This window comes from Parambassis ranga, chromosome 20 (assembly GCF_900634625.1).
Source record: "Parambassis ranga chromosome 20, fParRan2.1, whole genome shotgun sequence".
NCBI lineage: Eukaryota > Metazoa > Chordata > Actinopteri > Ambassidae > Parambassis > Parambassis ranga.
Genome location: NC_041040.1, coordinates 5,944,443 through 5,961,662, shown reverse-complemented (window position 1 = coordinate 5,961,662; position 17,220 = coordinate 5,944,443). Strand labels below are relative to the sequence as shown.

The following is a 17,220-nucleotide window of genomic DNA, read 5'->3' as shown; positions in this document are numbered from 1 at the left end:
CTACGGGGCAGGTTGTGCTTAATCAGCATTTCAAAGCCACCCCACTGTCAATTATCCGAGGCTGCGCTCCCTCCAGTCGTCGCGGGATGTAAGGTCAATGTGTGTAACGTCTGAGGATGACATCACCCTCCCTGGGAGTCGGTGGATGATAGAAAGGAAGAAGGCAACACAAAGAGTCTGATTCCCTTTATTTCCTATTTCTCTGTTTACCATACAGCAGCGTCTCAGGCCTGACGGTCAGGTCTGGGGGGGCGTTCATGTGAAGAATACAATTTAAAATTCCATCAGTCAGCGTGAAGCTGTGTTTTAAATCTTTTCCATTAGCTCCAGATGTCATAGGAATAGCATGCATAAAATTGTTTTGCATTTGTTACACACACACACAGAGGGGACGTTCTGTATGCTTTGCCACCAGACTGTAGCATAATTCACTACTCACTCCATTGACTGCTGAATAGCAAACATGCGTTCCATATCAAGCCACTTCTGTCGCCGGGCCAGTGGAGTGAAGCGAGGAGGGCTGGAGTTGTCTCAGGACCTATAAAGAGGCAGACTTTCAGAGCAGAGATATTAAGGCAGTAGATCTCATACATTATGGTTAAGGGTGATTTCCATATGTTTTTTTTCCCACAGTTTTCAGCACCTCCTAGACGGATTATCTCATCCCATAGGTCCACTGTGGGACTGCTTCAGCTTTGGATGCACTCCAGAAATATTTTGCTCATTAAAAGTCAAGTTGTAAGGAAAGCCAGACGGGGTGCGGCGGCAGCAGCTCGCAGAAAAATCCTCCCAGTTTGATTCTGTGAAGGCATATGTGTTATGACATGTGCTGAAAGTTTAAAAGGCAGGGTGGACTCACGCAGGGCTGGCAGAGGGTTGAGTTATGAAAACATTAGTTAAAGGCAGACCTGCTCTTCTCAGGGGTTAATGAAAGGCTTTTACATGAACTGATAATGGAGCGAAATTCCACATATTCTCTATGAGAGACGACCATGTGAGGACAGAAACAGATGCTTCTTTACTTTATGTAACAGCAATAATGCACTATGACCTGCACTATGAGCCCCATCTTTCTGAATATAGAAAATTTGAAAAATTTCATCACATTGTTGTGACACTGTGTGACCAACTAGCACCACTTATTTCTTGCATCACTTCCTTATGTGTTGCGGTCTGTGTCATCTTTTACTGCTATTGTGCTTGATGGCTCCGCCCTGATTAGTCTCACCTGTGTATTGTCCATAATTAGCTCAGAGTCTGAACCTTCTCTTTGTCTGTTCTCAGTTTGTCAGTCTGCAAGGGGTTACTTGTTTTTCCTGTTTTTTATTTGTCAAACTTGTGTCTCAAATTTCGGATGTAGTCGTTTATTGTTGCTTCCTTCCAGCTTTGACTCGGTCTCTCTTTGGAACTCTGTTTAGATTCAGATGAGACATTTGGGGGGAAACATTTTGAACTCATGCTTCAGGCTTGTTTGCAGACTGCTTCAGCCACTTCTACCTTACATTTACTGAAGATAATGATGTCTGTTGTTACGAGGCTTCTGAGATTAATTTGTTGGGTTAAATCTGGAAGCATGTGTTCGTTTAGAACCAAATATATCCAGGGAAGCTGAAACCAACGTCTCCTAATTTATATAATAAATAATAATAATAATATTACAAATATTTTAGATCAATTTGTTGGGCTTCCCTGTAGAAATACACCAACCACCTGTGTTGTGTATTACACTGTGTATGTGAAGCTCACTCAAGCTAAAGTTGTTTAAAGTCTAATTAAATCAGCCAACACATCTCTCCCACACGAACACATTTTTATTTATTTGCGTGTTTATTTGTAAAGACGATTCTTTCTACCATCCATCACAGTGAATTTTACTCTAACATATTCCTCCCTCTGCTTTCACATGAAGACATTCAGTTAAACTTTTTCCTGCGGTGATGAAATTCAAATGCGCACGGGTAAAACTCTGCTCCTCGTTGCCACGAAAAAGATAAAAAATCCCAGTGACACATAAGCACATTCATTTAGCATAAATCCTGCTTACCCCCTAAGTGTGCACCCAAACTTTGGCACCAACCAGATGATGTATGGCACACAAACTGTATTTACCATCTAAATTGCTTCTCCACAATGCCAAGATGATGACAGAGATTAATCGGCTAAAGAGCTAAATCTTCTCCCCCCCTTCAATGTGGTGGCACATCACAGGCCACACGTTTCCAACTTAAAGGCAGCATTTGTATTCCTAAGAAGCTCCTTCACTCGCCCGCTTTATGATATTACCGCCAGGAGACTGCGAACAGCGGCCTCGTCTCCATGTGTGGGCTCCAATTCCACCGTCATCCATTTCCCCCCACTATCTTTTTATCATTACACAGTCCTAATAAATGTGCTGTGTGCACTGTGATGCTGCATCATACATCAGACAAAGTGACCCGGGTCACCGCATCGCCAACCACCAAGGTTACTCTCTCTCTCTCTCTCACACTCTTTCACCTGAGAGGGGAAGAATATTTCTCATCTTTTGTCAGTCGGAAATATGCTCTGACAAAGTAATAACCTCTTCTGAGTCCCTTTTGAGTGTCTAACAATGTGTCTTCTGAAGAAAAAGACAAAGGTGTACAAGCCACAGAGGTTGCTCCGTGGTTGTTTTGATCCGGCAGGTCGCCATTGAAAAGCGCACTTCAATGGAAGCAGCAGGTTGTTCTTCCCACTGTGGCTGCTTTATACCTGGTTATGAGATGATTCCTCAGTTGCCCACATCAAACACACAAACAGCACAATATCACAGCGTTGTGGTTCTCGAGTGTGCGAGGGTATCCACGGGTGAGGAGCGCTGCACAACCTGCATGCTCTCCTACAGATGGAGGATTAAAGAACTTTTAAACTGGAGGCCAGCCACCACATTTTGGTTTACCATAGTGCTTTGGCAGAACACACACACACACACACACACACACACACACACACACACACGTAAGCAAGCAGTTGGTCATTTCAGCATGAGATGTGATTTTCAACACATGCGATCAGGGCTTGGCAGCGCATGTCCGGCTGTCTCCCAGCGATCGCTCATCTGAGGCGAGAGAAAATCAGCGGTGGCCGCAGAAACTCAACACGCTGATTGGAGCCAGATTGGAACAAGGCCTCCAAATCAGAGGGACATGCTCGGCTACATTGTAGAGCCGGAGCGAGCCTATTATGGACCAGGATTAACTATCCCAGGCAGTGGACGCAGTGAAATAGCCCCCCTATCTCTTCCTTGAAAAGAAAAAGCAGGAGAGTTACATGACAAAGTCCAGCACAGTCCAGCACATTGACTGCTCCCCCCACACCATCAGCTCTCACAGTGGCACCACAGAGGAAAAGCTGCTTGATGTATAGGTGCTCTGAGATATGTCCACTTTCTCTTTTTAATCTGCCAGGCATTCTGCTGGTGATGGAAATGAATAGCCTGTGTGTGTGTGTTAAAAGGTGGGGGTGCATCACTCCCATGGGAAAGGGTAATGACTGTGCCACTAATAGAGAATCATTATAAACAACTTTTGCAGATCAAAGGAAAGATGTATTCATTAAAGTCCAAGGATGACCGATAGATCAGCAGCCCTTTCAACAACTGTCCTCTCTGCTCTCTCCGAGCAACACAAAGGGACAGAAAGCCCTCATAAAAGTCCAAACCTGGCTTTACAGGCGGCTTGTTAACTTTTATAGATGTGTTTAAGATCACATCCAATAAATTACGATAAACTGAGCTGCTATCAGGTGAACAGAGCCGTGCATGGAGACCATTTGATTTTTCCCAGAAGTAGCCGTTAATGGAATGCATGTGAAGGTCGAGGCTCTTTTGTGACTGAAAGACCTGGAAAACAATATGACAAAAGAACAGAGCTCAGACACATACGTATCATATAGCACTTCAAGCTAGAGCGCTCAGTCAGAACCCACATAGCAAAATTTGTCCGGCCCACATCTGGGCCACACCCTTGTATCAGTTCTGGCCCAATTTTGGCTGGGCCCTCGGCCCAATAATGGCCCACTTACTGAAAAATGACACTACTAATTTGGTCTGGCCCACGTCTGGCCCACACTGAGTAAAATGACACTATTTGTTTGTATTGGCCCACATGTGGACCACAAACTATAATGTGACCCTCATTGTTTATATTGGCCCAGTACTGGCCCACAATCTGGGTGAGTGTTGGTTGAGAATCGGCTGGGCCTCTGGGCCATGTCTGGCCCTTAACCTGTACATTTGGGTTGGCTAAGTGTTGGCAGAATGTCTCTGGGCCAGTATTGGCCAACACACTGTAAAACTGACTGAATATTGCTTAATTTGTTTTTGACCCACATGAGGCAGTACCTATGTCCAATAAAAAAATAAACAAATTCATTTTTTTTCATGAAAATATTTGTATTAACAATCAACAATTAATTCATTTACAACCATAAAAAGCAACCATCAAAAACACAAAGAGCTAGGCCATGCGCTCTTTTTCCAGGAGCCTTCTCTTTCTCCCTCCCTCCCGATCTGTTGCCAGCTGGAGCCATCTTTTTGTTATCTGCTCCACCTCTGCCTCAGCCACCACCCCAACAATAGGGTTTCTACGGACTGCAGCTAAAAGGATATGGGAAATAGATATGTGAATACCATGTAGTGTTTATTTAACAGTAATTAATTATGTCATATTGGAAGAACTATGTTTGTGTTCAAGACATACTTACCAATTATGACCTCTCTGAGGTTGAGGCCTGCCACAGATGTCTTTCCATTTACTCCCCTCCAATTTAGGCTCTTGGCCAGAGTATTACTAATTAATTTTTTGAGCACCCGCCAAGTTGTGTCCTTTACGTCTGCTCCGCCAATTGCTCCCAGATAGTTGATCTATAACAGAAGAAAAAAATGTGACTACTTTTGTTTTTACTTTGAGCCACTGCATTTTTTCAAGGGGTAAATAGGAGAGAGAGGATTAGGTAAACGGAGAGAGGGGGGACAACCATGCAGCAAACATCATCATACATCACAGAGAACAAACATGATTGTTGTAGCTGTAATGCTAAAAATTTAATTTTGTTTATCAGTATGTTAGCTGATTTGTTGTTTAAGTTAATTATATTTGCACTACATATATGAACACAGGTAGGAGTTGACAGTAACACTGGGTTTGTCAGAGGGCCGGGTGGATGTCAGCATAAAGACCTGGCATGGGAGGAAGCCACGTGGAAGACACACAGTTAGTGACACAAAATAATGGATCATGAATGGGTCGGCCTGATGAGAAGTCAGGAATAGAGGAGGAACAGGGGAGAAGAGGTGGGGGAATAGAGATGGTGGTGGTGTTAAGGAGGTAGCATCCACACAGAGACAGCTCAATACCCTAACCTTTTAAATACATAAAATCACAAAAAGTTCTTACCATTTTCTCTTTATAATCTGGACTCTGGAGACTCTGTTCCAGATTCTGAAGAGCCACAAGGTTTTGTAGTGGCAGACCCTCTATCTGCTCCACTCCTGGTCCTGGTGCCACCTGATGCTGAAGCAGCCGGAGAATTGTGCTCTGCTGGTCCAGCACCATTTCGAGCTTGGTTAAAACCTCTTTTAGCAGTGCTAGAGAAAGGAGTAACACAGTGTTAGAATAACACACACCTCTGAGCTGCAGGACAGGATGCTGCTAAACTGCTAACCATCATAGACAATCCTTCCCACCCTCTCCACAACACTGAGAACAAACTGAGAAGCAGCTCCTGCAGCCCTGGAACGTTACAAGTCATTCCTGCCGTCTGCCATTAGACTCTAAAATTCACCAGTCCAAGTCAGAACTGTGTGTGTGTGTGTGTGTGTGTGTGTGTGTGTGTGTGTGTGTGTGTGTGTGTGTGTGTGTGTGTGTGTGTGTGTGTGTTTCAGTGTGTTCCTGATTAACATAAATAAATTGATAACTTAACTAAGTTAATCTTAATGCTATATTACATCCATGTCCGTGTAGTCTGTTTTACTATGGAGTAAATCACTGGTGATTAAGAAAGCAGAAAAACAGAAAATACCAATATTAGTGCAGTGTATATAGCTATATCATGTCAAAATTTCAAAGTAGAAATCACTTGTCCTTACCAGGTTCTGACTGCTGAGGGGCCCACCTGTATGTGTGGTGACTAGGCAATGCTAGAGGAGAATTCACAGTGTTAAAGAGAATTAAGGAACATGTGAGATTAAATGTGTATATACCATCTGTGTTATTAGCAAAATACTCACATGGCATTTCATTTACTGGCTCCCAACTTTGTAACATCTCTGAGTAATGTACAGGTGGAGGAGGCCCAGAATTGGTGGAGAGGTCGGTGTACATTGGCTGGGGGATTGGAAGTGGGGTGACAGGCATAGAAGGAGGCTGTATGATGGGAGCTGGGGCAGGGAGATTTTTGGTAGGTGGAGATGGTCTGTCCTCCTCTGACTCAACCCTCTCCAGACCTCCCGGGGGGCCAAGTTGGACACGCTTTCTATTTTCAGACATACAAATACAGATTCAAAATGTTCAATCAACATTAAATGGAAATGGTATAAGTGCTGATTCATTTAAATAATGTTTAATCCAAGATATTTGTTAGTCGGGACTTGAAAGGGAGAGAAAATAGTACTGAGGGCTGAGCAAACTAACATACTTTTTACGTCTAGGCCTTTGGCCACAAGCCTCAGCCTCAGAGAGAAGGTCTGAGGTCATCTCCGCCTCCCTGGCTTTTCTCCGTCCTTCTTCGTAGCTCTCTATAGAATAAAGATTCACTACACATTATATGTTTTATACAACACATTATAATTATATTAGTTCCCACTGACAGATGGAGAACAGTAAAGTGAGTAATCTGATGTTCATATCTCAACAATCACATCACAATCAGGAAGAAAATCAGATCCAAATGAAGAGTTACCAGACCTAGACGAAACATACTGTATAAGAATAGCAGAAGAAGAAAAACTTTAAACCTACCTGTTGTAAACAAAGTCCGGACCTCCCACTGGTCCCAGCTGTCCTCAGGTTCGGTTCTATTTTTTATGGCCAGGTGCAGGGCCATACCCCTGAGTGAACCAGGCCAGTAGCAGTGGCCATCACTTATCCACTGCGCTGGCACAAGTTCCACCTCCTGAGTTTGGAGAAACTCAACAACTGAATACATTACTGAAAAGAAAAAGGACAGGCCATAATAACCAATGTACACAGGTGAGTGAGAAAGTGAGACTTATGTAGTTTAAAGCTTACTGGTTCAGAGGCTGGTTCAGTGGAATCCAAGCCCATCCTTCATTCAAAAAAGTTTACTCCTACAGTTCTAGATGCCTGGCTTCAACTTTTGAATGACAATGACGTAGATGTCTAAGAATCTTCATTGACAAGCCCATCCTTCACAGTACAACTGCTGAACATATACAAGTTGACTTCCTGGCCATGAAGTGAATACAATGACTAAATACAATATCTAAATGCTGGCCTGGCCAAGAAAAGGTTAATTAAACAAACTTTTTACATTTTTCATATTTTTGTTAGGTGTAACAGACACAGTATAATGTATATATTTTATAGTGGCCGTGGAACAATCATATATATGCTATATGTTAAAAAAAAACAACACAAGAAAAATATGTGTCTATCCTAGAGGGAGGCAGAGCAGACAGACCTCTACCACAATAACCACAGATAAAAAAAACAGAAAGGTAAAAATCACTTGCTCCAGAAAATGGAACCAAGTTGCATCATTGTTTTGTGTGCAGAAGTGGTACTGCAACAAAACTGTCATTGTGTGGTAGCCTCACATATTTCATTATGTGCCCATGCACCTCCATGACTTTTAGCTGTGAAGAGATTTTGCCAACCACATATACACCCAAAATCTGAGAATTCAGAGGATACTCATAAAAAGGCTCCATCTGTTCATATTCTCTAAAGACAATGTAAATCTTGCCCAGAGACTTTAAAATGTTTTCTATCAAAGCAATATGGTCACCAATCTTTACACATCTGTCCCCCTCAACTGATATTTTGATTGTTGTACCGTTTAAAAGAAGTTCCTCAAACTGAACTACTTTTAAATCCATTAGGGAGGATGGAACTGGTCCATGGTTGTGCTCCTTTTGCAACTTGAGCTTTCCCTGTGAATCCTCATTCTCTGTAAATTTATCCATCTCAGAAATTCGACGAACAACCTGAGCAAGTGGATGGTGTGAAGTTCTAACCATCTTCTTCATCTTACCCAAATAATCCTCAAATGGAAATGAAGATATTAAGTCCAGATGTCCATGAAGTTTAACATCGTCTGGAAGGTGAATGAGACCATGAACATTGTATGTAACAAATTCAGGACCATACAACTCACTGAAGTGTGTTACAAAGGAGACCAGCAATTTCGATGCAAAATCATTAAGAGATGCAGACAATGAAGGGCTGGCAAGAATGAAAACGGCAACTGATAATAACATGAAGTTGTTATAGACAGGAGCAGACACCTCATTAAAGAGAAACACAGGCCCTGTGTACAACAAAAACTGGCGCAACTCTGTTGCTTTCCATCTCAGCCTCTCTAAGAGCCCCCTGGGTTTACGAGCAAACTCCACTGGAATGAAAGGCTTTGAGCCTAGAAGTTTCCTAGATATTTGTTGCATTTGCCGAATGGACAAGCGGCAAGACATTGGCCCTGCTGTAAACCATAAATCTAGAAGTTTACGTACAACACCAAGGCAGACAAGGTGCATGTAGTCAAGAGGAAAACCTGACACCATACCAATTCCTACATCTTTTAACGGAGAGTTTATGACATGATGTTCTTTGTCAGACATTTGTTCAAAAGAAAGATCAGAGCGGCATGGGCTGTTTACCTCAGGAAAAGTCATCCTATGTTTAAGATAAAGACCCTTTTGAATACACTTATCACAACCAGAGTAACCAGTGTGAGTTTTAGTCCCTTTAATGAAAGCTCTGGCAGGAGTATCACAGACCACAGATGTCAACTTTATGAAGCACTGTTTTCCATGGAGAACAAATCCTTTGCTCAGCTCTTCCAATTCATGGACCAAATCTCTAAGATAGTCAGTGAGACAATTTGGCTTTGAGTTGCCACAAAACAGAGCAATGACAACAGGCTTTTTCTTAACACCCTGTAGCAAACCGAGGATTGGCCAAAACTGTAATGAAGAACTCCTAAACAAAGGTAAGCCATCTACATTCAGCTGCAATCTGAACACATGCTTGTTTGGAATACAAGACCAGATGTGTGCCAAGCTTTTCTCAAAGGCCTTCCAAATGCCAAAATAGTAGTAAGTACCACCTGCAAGGTCATGGATGGTGTACGAGGTTGTGGTTTTTAGGAGAGTCCTAGCATCCTTTGGTAATGAGGGGTGATGGACTCTCAAGATAGAAAGAAGGGCAGTCAAAGCCACCAAAGGCACCCTGAAATGAACAGCCCAATCACATAAAGACTCATCCAAAGACATGCCATTTCCCATGTCCTGGGATTCATCATCACTGTCCGACAGTGATTGATCCCTGATCCCATGTCCCTGATCCTGGTTTTCTAAACCACAGTTCACTACAGCACTCTCAGAGCCACATGCAGCAAAGTCATCCTCCTCATTGTGAAAAGAGGCAATTAAAGAATTTACCTTTTTTACTGCTCTCTTTCTAAGAGTGTGTCTATCCATGTGTGCTCATCAGTCTCGTACCTTAAATGCCGTTTGCCTGGGGACAGAGAGAAATTAAAAATCAAATAAGTAACAAATAACAACACTTGCATCATTACATTATATGGTGTGATGTTTATATGCTAGAAAATATCTAAATTCTACAAAACATTTTTGAATTTGATATGCCATCAAAGTGTGACTATCATGTGTAGCCTCTTGAAATGTGGCTTTGATTGTATTAGGAGATAAATCACTTTAAAGCATTATCTTCACATTTCATACACAATTTGACTTCTCTAACGTTAGCCTGCATCTGTGGGGGCCGCCATTTTTGTTTACATAGCTGTAGGTACGTCAGAGCTGCAGCGAGCGGGAAATCTCGCGGAATGGGCGGAATTAACGTTGCCTCGGACAATCAATTATATAACAACACACAAATCAATACAACTATTTTATCCGGGAACTGAATCATAATCAATATACTACAATATTCATTAGAGTATAGCCTATAACCTGTTGCTAATTTCAATAGAGTTAAAAATAAAATAGCATAATAATAATAATCTATTCAGTTCGAGGGTGCAATGTTTATGAATTTGACTGCTGTTCCAGTGCACTTTCATGGGTATTAAATTTGAAACGCAAACAGTTGCCTGGAACGCAGCACTAGAGACTCTTTAGTCTTCTCTAGGTTAAGACTTTACTCTTGCTAAGGCTAGCTAGCTACCTGAGACCACGAGCCTATAAAGTTAAACCCAACTGTTCAGGACAGGTTACGATCTTTTTATCATGAATTAAATTAAACTAAAGCTTACTAGGGTTTGCGCAAAACTTTTATTCTGACAGTCTGTAGCTGCTTAAGCTACCGATAATGTCTACTCATGAACTTCAAGATGAAATGGATTAGCCATCAATCAAAATAACCTCATAGTTTGTGCTATGCAACATTCTGGGATAATCTTGTTGATTGTCGTTAAATTTTCTGCCACCATTTAAGCTACATTATGACTAAAAACAATGAAAAATCGTTTTTAGTCAGTCGTCGAGTATTTGTGAAAGTCTACTTACCAGCGCCAGGGAGCGAATGAGAGAGAATTCCCGCTGTACGTGATCCTAGAGTGTCCATCTGTCGGTCAAGATACAGTCAGCCGACATCCGCCAATGATTGTTCATTTTTTAGCGCGATGCCTGTCTGGTTCTCTACGTTACACGGGTAGTGAGCCGACAGACGTTGATGCTGCGAACATGAGCAGTAAATCAAAATTGTTTGAATTTTACATAAGGTGCGCCGTATTATAAGGTGCATGCTAAAACAAACGTCTACCAAAAAAAAGGTAACGGAAGCAAAACAGTGAGTTAAGATGAACCTTATTCTACAATTTACAATATACTCACATTATTTTTAATCATTCCTCTCCTAAAAACCCATCAAAGTCGTCGATCATCTTCTGTGTCAGAATTGAACAGCTGTGTTGCCATCAAACATGTCGGGTTCCCTCTCATCATTGTCAGAGTCCATTTCGTTGCCGGGTGGCTGTTCAGCAATGGCTTTCGCGTATCACCGATCCATTCACATATGGTGGCGTAACTCGCCCGGCGCAGCTGTTCTATTCCCATTCACAACCGCATAACTGATAGTCTGTAGGTTGAAATGTGCCTGGGAACCTTGTCTCTTCACTGGTGCCATTTTCGGTGGTCCAAATGTAAACAAATGATTTTGTACTTGCCGGAGGCGTGTCGGAGTAAGCGTACCTGTACGTATTACGTTGTTTCAGTTGATTGGTTTGCCGCTGCCAGCGTACGTACTGTACGTAAAACGTACGCTCTGCTGATTGGTTTATCGCTTCCCGTCAACGTACTGTACGCATTACGTAGTGTTCAGCTGATTGGTTTATATCGCTGCCAGCGTACATAGTACAATCATTGTTTATTGTTGCCATGGATATGCAGATCAACTGTTGGTCGCTAACAAAATGGCTTATGCTCGCTGTCTTTCATTCTGTTTTTGTTTTGCTTTACATTTGCTAAATTTGTATGTCAAAGGACTGTTTATTTTTCTTGTTCATGGAATGCAGCCTCAGATAAGCCGCAAGTTCCAGCACTCCATTACCTTCTCTGCTGTTTGTTGGAATTATCCTGACCAGTAAAGTTAGCAACAAGCACCAGCTCAAACGACGTCCGAGTGAAAATTCAGTTAAGCAACAGCCAGCATCGCGTACTGCGTTTGTATAATAATAAGAATAATAATATAAGCCCAACAATAGTATGACGGGCTGTTTAAAGAATTCTTAGTGCCAACACTCAGCCAGAATCAGGCCAACAGCGTTCAGTATAGTACTGGCAAATATCCGCCCCCTTACTGTCGGGCCAGTCACCGTATTACATATGCCCACCGCATCTATGTCCAACGTCGGCGATATGGTAGCAAACAACAATCGGGCCAAACAAGAAACAAAGTGTCAGCTTAATACTGCATGTCTGTTTTGGCCCATTCAAGAAAACGCGTGCTTCAGCCGACCCGATCCTCAGCCAACACTGCCAACATTCAGCCAGAAGCGGGCCGATTGTGCTTGCTATGTGGGAACACTCATCCACCAAAAAAGAGCGTTAGTGTCAATAAGGCAATATTTATTAATGTGTACGAACAACTGTGGGTCAAAAAAAGATTTACTGAGTCCTTATTATGGCTGATGTATAGTTTTAGATCTATATGCACAGAATACATATGCAGACATAGCTATTAACACATTGTTGTGATACAGTGTGAACAACTAGCACCACTTGTATCACTTCCTTATGTGTTGCTGTTGTGTCTGTGGTGTCTATTGTGATTGATGGCTCCACCCCGATTGGTCTCACCCGTGTCTTGTCCATAATTAGTTGAGAGTTTTCATAGTCTGGACCTTCTCTTTGGCTGTCACTCACTCACTCCCTACTCCCCATATGGGGAGTTCAATGAAGGGCAGCATGTAGTGAATTCATTGTGAAAGCATTTTCAGACATTTTGGACAGTACCTTTGTTATTTTCTGTCGCCCTTAATTACTTCATTGCTGTCGCAAATTAAACAAGCCGATCTCTGCCGGCTAAACAAACTACGTTAGCACATTATAGCCCAATAAAAGTTGCAAAACACAAATAAAGCACACACAACCGGTCATGCTATGTTCTTTTAAACGATCATTATATTTATAAAACAGGTGACATAACTTCCGTTCCTGTTCTTTTTGCCGGTCTGCGCAATGCATGACAGCACAAGTAGTGACCATCGGATGGACACTACTTTTCAAGATGCATTGTGGGATACATTGAGGGCCCTATATGGGGTCTATAATTTCTCACTAAGAATTCGGACAGCACTACAAAATGGCGAAGGCACTATAGGGCCATATATAGTGATTAGGGAGTGATTTCTTACATAGCCTTTGTCTGTTGTCAGTTTGTTTGTTACCCTTGTGTTCCCTGCTTTTGTCTTTTTAGTTTTTTTTTCCAAATTTTCCCTTATGTTTCCTGAAAATAATGATGCCTATTGTTACAAGGCTTCTGAGATTAATTTATGACGGTAAATCTGGAAGCACGTGTTGATTTAGAACCAAACATTGGTTTTATGTGAGTGTCAGTCAACAAACATGGATGCTACAGAGACACACTTGTGAATGAGCCAACAGTGATGACACTGGGTGTAGGTTGGACAACAATTGGTTTATTGATGACTTAGATCACAGCTGAGTTTACCACAAAGGTACACACAGACAAGTAAAGCACAAATAATGTTCATTTATTGTCAGTCAGAAGTGGACATTTCCGCCTGAAGAGGCACAATCAAATGTCTTCTTCTTAGCAAGAGGAGCAGACAAATAAAGTCCATAGCTGTCATTAACGACAGGTAAAATCCCTGCTAAACTTTATCTATCACTGTTGCACTGTGGTGTTTGTGTGCATTCCCATGTGGAACAGATGCATTCCATCCTGTCAGGCATTGATTTACAGGTCAGCTCTGTGCATCGGTGGGTGAATTTATGCGTGGGCGCATGTGCCAGCACGTGGAGTGTGTGAAAACGCCCGTGGTCATTTTTCATCTCTTGGATTGTGTACGTGTTTGTTAGAGCGTGCGTATGTGTGAGAACGTTTCCTCTGTTCCTTCACTCGTTACCTTTAATCTTTGATTACCACACAGCGCATTTCCAAAATCCTCAGTCGGTTGAGTGATTTAGTGTTATTATTTTCCTGCTGCGTCCTGTCCGTGCGGAGGGCTAACTGGCACCGAGAACTGTTAATTACTTAATTATGGAGATAAGAAAGGGAACAGGCAGTGATTAATGCAAAGTCTGAATTCCCTCATCCTGCTTGGCATTCACTTTTAGATCATGCCTCCCTTTACATAAACACACTTCTGTGCATTTTAACTTGTTGTTTTAACCTCAGATCTCTATCTCTGCTTCCAGTGTACGTCCCCCCTTTTTTTGTCTTTTGTCTCTGCCCATTAACATTCATCTGAAAGTACAGGAGTGGGATGGATACATGAATAGCAACCCGTAGATTCATCATGTTTTTTTTCCTCCCTTTCTCCTCCTTCATGAATTATGGAGAGCCTCCCCTGGTACATTTAGTCAAACCACTAGTAAATTAAATGCAGTGTGCTGCCATGCCACACAGGAGCAAATAGGCCAAGGAGGCATATATTGTCCTCTGCTGATGTGGACAAAACATGTATATGTGTTTCCAGGCTCCAACAAGGAATGTGCGGTTTTAAAATGTCATGTCTTATTCTTAAAAAAAAAAAAAAAAAAGGCGTATATATTACATCTATCAACAGCGAAGTGCAGCCATTCAACATGACTGATCGTGTAGTAATGCTGAAGTGATGTAAGCACAGTAATTCAGCACAGAACATTGTGCAATAGAAAGTATTTGACCTGAAGGCGAGGCTGTGACTGACTTAAATGTTACATTTCAGATGTTATCCAGCTCAGTTTGTGGTGCACTGCTCCATATTTCTCTCCATAAATGGGGGTGCTGGTCCCCTTCTTTGCACCCCCCCACAACCACCCCCACCCCCTGATTTATGGTGCTATGGTAGTAAAATGGCACACTAGGATAACATGGGTGGTAATAAATGACTATAAGACAGCGACTAGCAGCTGTTAATGCCACAGCCATTAGACTGAAAAATGAAGGACGCCAGTGATTCCGTCAGATTTATACATTTTCTGGGTGCCATGCATTAGTGTGTGTCATGCTAAAGTGGCATCCCATATATAAGCATTAATCTTAAGCTGCAGCCCAAACACTCTGCATTCAACAAAGCAGAAGTATTTACAGTTGGAGAACAATAAATGTATGAACTGTAATGGGACTACAGTTTGAATGTGCTCCCATAAGGCTGGGTTCAGTGGACAGATTGGTCTGCTTTGGGATTTCTGGCAATGCTGAAGCTGTATTTCTGTGTTATTGTGAAGGTAAATGTGTATGCGTATCTTAACAATGAGCAGATTTTATATAGAAAACGGCAGAGAAGCTTGTAGCAGATTACCATGCATTTGATGCTTTTACCCAAACTATGATCTTTTCCTACACCTATATGCAGTTTTGGTGCCGAAAGCTAACCAAACAGTAACCACAACTGACAACCTCTGCATGCTGTCGCCTAACATTAAGCTAACTGTTGATGGTCAGTAAATACGTAAAAGAATAAAAAAATATGTAAAGACATGTATGTATATCTTTTGTGACAATCCTACATATTCTGTAATGCAACAAAAAAAAGACACCCATGTCCATCCATGCATCCATGCATCTTTCAATCCATCCATCCATCCATCCATGCATCCATCCATCCATCATCTGAACCTGCTTTGTCCTGCAGTGCAGGGTCACGGGGGGCTGGAGCCTATCCCAGCTATCTACAGTTGAGAGGCGGGGTGCACCCAGAACAGGTCGACACCCATAACTCCTGTGTCTTTTGTTGAAAACATACTAAGCTCTGCTCTGTCATAGCGTGATATTTTGAAAGTTGATGGATGTATTCTCACAATAACTTGATGCTCTCCAGGCCTTTTGATTCTCACACTGTGGAGGAGAGAATGAAGAGACAGCACAGCAGTAATACTGAAAAAAGGACAGGACGTGTTAGGTTTGCTTTACACGGCCAAGGACAATTAGCAGCTTCATCGAGCATGGCCAGCACAAATACCGTCCAGTCACCTCCCTCCTTCCTCATTTCCAGGTGACTGAGCCCAAATTCTTATTCAGTGTTGCAGAGGACACTGTGGACCCACAGCTACAATAAAAACAGCGCTGTAATTATGAAGGGATTGTCTCAAGTTCAATTGGCTTTGTACACACCATTTCATGCTGAACGCTTGATATACAAGGTGAAGCCTTGTGAAACTACACAGTGTGGAAGGGAGAGAAATCACAGCTTTGTGGTGTTAGGTTGGACTCATAATTGAGTTCTGACATCTTAACTGCAGTGAAGTGCGGCGAGAATCATCATTTCCCCCACTTTGTAAAAGGTGGGATGTTTGTCTGAGAGCATCTGCATTTATATGTGAACAGCAACAGGGATGCTTTGATGTTTGCAAAACAAAGTCTGCACTGATATCTTTAATGATGAATGAAAACAGAGTTTTCTTTCAAACAGGCTTTTCATAGGGCAGATATGGCCGAGCCGGGACAATCTTTATGCGTTGATTAAAGGATGTCGATGATGGTAAAATAGGCTGGGCCACATTTGTAGAAAAAAAAACAGGGGGTCTATGTATGAAAGCAGACGCCGGCCTTTCATCTTGGCATCTACGTGCGCCCATTACTGAGTTTCTGTGGAAAAATAATGACCGTGCCTTCTAGTATGATGAGCACTTTTTAAGTGGACCTCATTCTTCATGACCTATATCCATTGTCTTCCCCTGTCAGCACAGCCATTCATGTCCCTTATCAAACACAGAGTCAGGGATATTTTTTGCCATAAAGCACACATGCCTACTTCAGACTCAATGTTGAATGTGTGTCTCCTATGAATTGTTGGATTTGCATGAATATTTATGGAATCAAAGTGGGAGTTACAGCATGTGAGGTAATTACATTACAGATGGAATGAATGGACGTGAGTCATAGCATATTTTATATACTTATGAACAAATTGGCTATTATAGTAGAGATTTAAAAAGGCCCCTTCAAGTAATGGCTTCTAAATGAGCTTGGTAAGCAAAGTGAAAAAGATTTACTTTTCTCTTTTTTTTTTTAACCACATTCCATTTTGTTTTTTTCTTTTAGGAAAAGTGCATTCCAGTGGTGCATTCTCACATAATCGCATCCCATTGTGTAACATGACAGGATAATATTGCATTAGTGTGGATCACCGCTGATGATACTGGTACGAGAGGGAAATCATTGCTGCGAACTTTCCTCTAATGCGCCCATTACTTTATAATGACGCCAAGTGTTCAATTTCACAGCGGTGGCATGAATTTGTAATTACCACATATAGATTTCCCAGTGTCTCCTGATTGCAGGAGAAACATACTGTACTCACTACCGCCCCGGGTCCAATAACCAGATGTGG

General features: G+C 42.0%; 1 protein-coding gene and 1 long non-coding RNA gene across 2 annotated transcripts; both read right to left on the bottom strand.

The window, feature by feature from the left end:
- Positions 1 to 4,475: 4,475 nt before the first annotated feature.
- LOC114453560 (uncharacterized) lies at positions 4,476 to 9,476 on the bottom strand. The gene is made up of 8 exons (XM_028433512.1): positions 7,248 to 9,476; positions 6,978 to 7,166; positions 6,655 to 6,754; positions 6,248 to 6,492; positions 6,107 to 6,157; positions 5,415 to 5,605; positions 4,723 to 4,882; positions 4,476 to 4,615 (listed from the first exon to the last, which is right to left on the bottom strand). The coding sequence occupies exons 2-8, from the start codon at positions 7,162 to 7,164 to the stop codon at positions 4,476 to 4,478; spliced, it is 1,074 nt and encodes a 357-aa protein (XP_028289313.1). The 5' UTR covers positions 7,165 to 7,166; positions 7,248 to 9,476.
- Positions 9,477 to 9,493: 17 nt separating this feature from the next.
- LOC114453639 (uncharacterized) lies at positions 9,494 to 11,369 on the bottom strand. Its single transcript, XR_003672461.1, has 3 exons — positions 11,054 to 11,369; positions 10,727 to 10,895; positions 9,494 to 9,713 (listed from the first exon to the last, which is right to left on the bottom strand). It is a non-coding gene; the product is annotated as an uncharacterized LOC114453639 (long non-coding RNA).
- Between the last annotated feature and the right edge of the window lie 5,851 nt (positions 11,370 to 17,220).

Excerpts from the sequence above, each read along its gene's own strand:
- LOC114453560 (XM_028433512.1), bottom strand. The coding sequence starts at position 7,164 with ATGTATTCAGTTGTTGAGTTTCTCCAAACTCAGGAGGTGGAACTTGTG. Across the intron at positions 6,755-6,977 it reads CCGGACTTTGTTTACAACAG|AGAGCTACGAAGAAGGACGG; the intron begins GTAGGTTTAAAG and ends TTTATTCTATAG. Across the intron at positions 4,616-4,722 it reads CCTCAGAGAGGTCATAATTG|CTGCAGTCCGTAGAAACCCT; the intron begins GTAAGTATGTCT and ends ATATCCTTTTAG.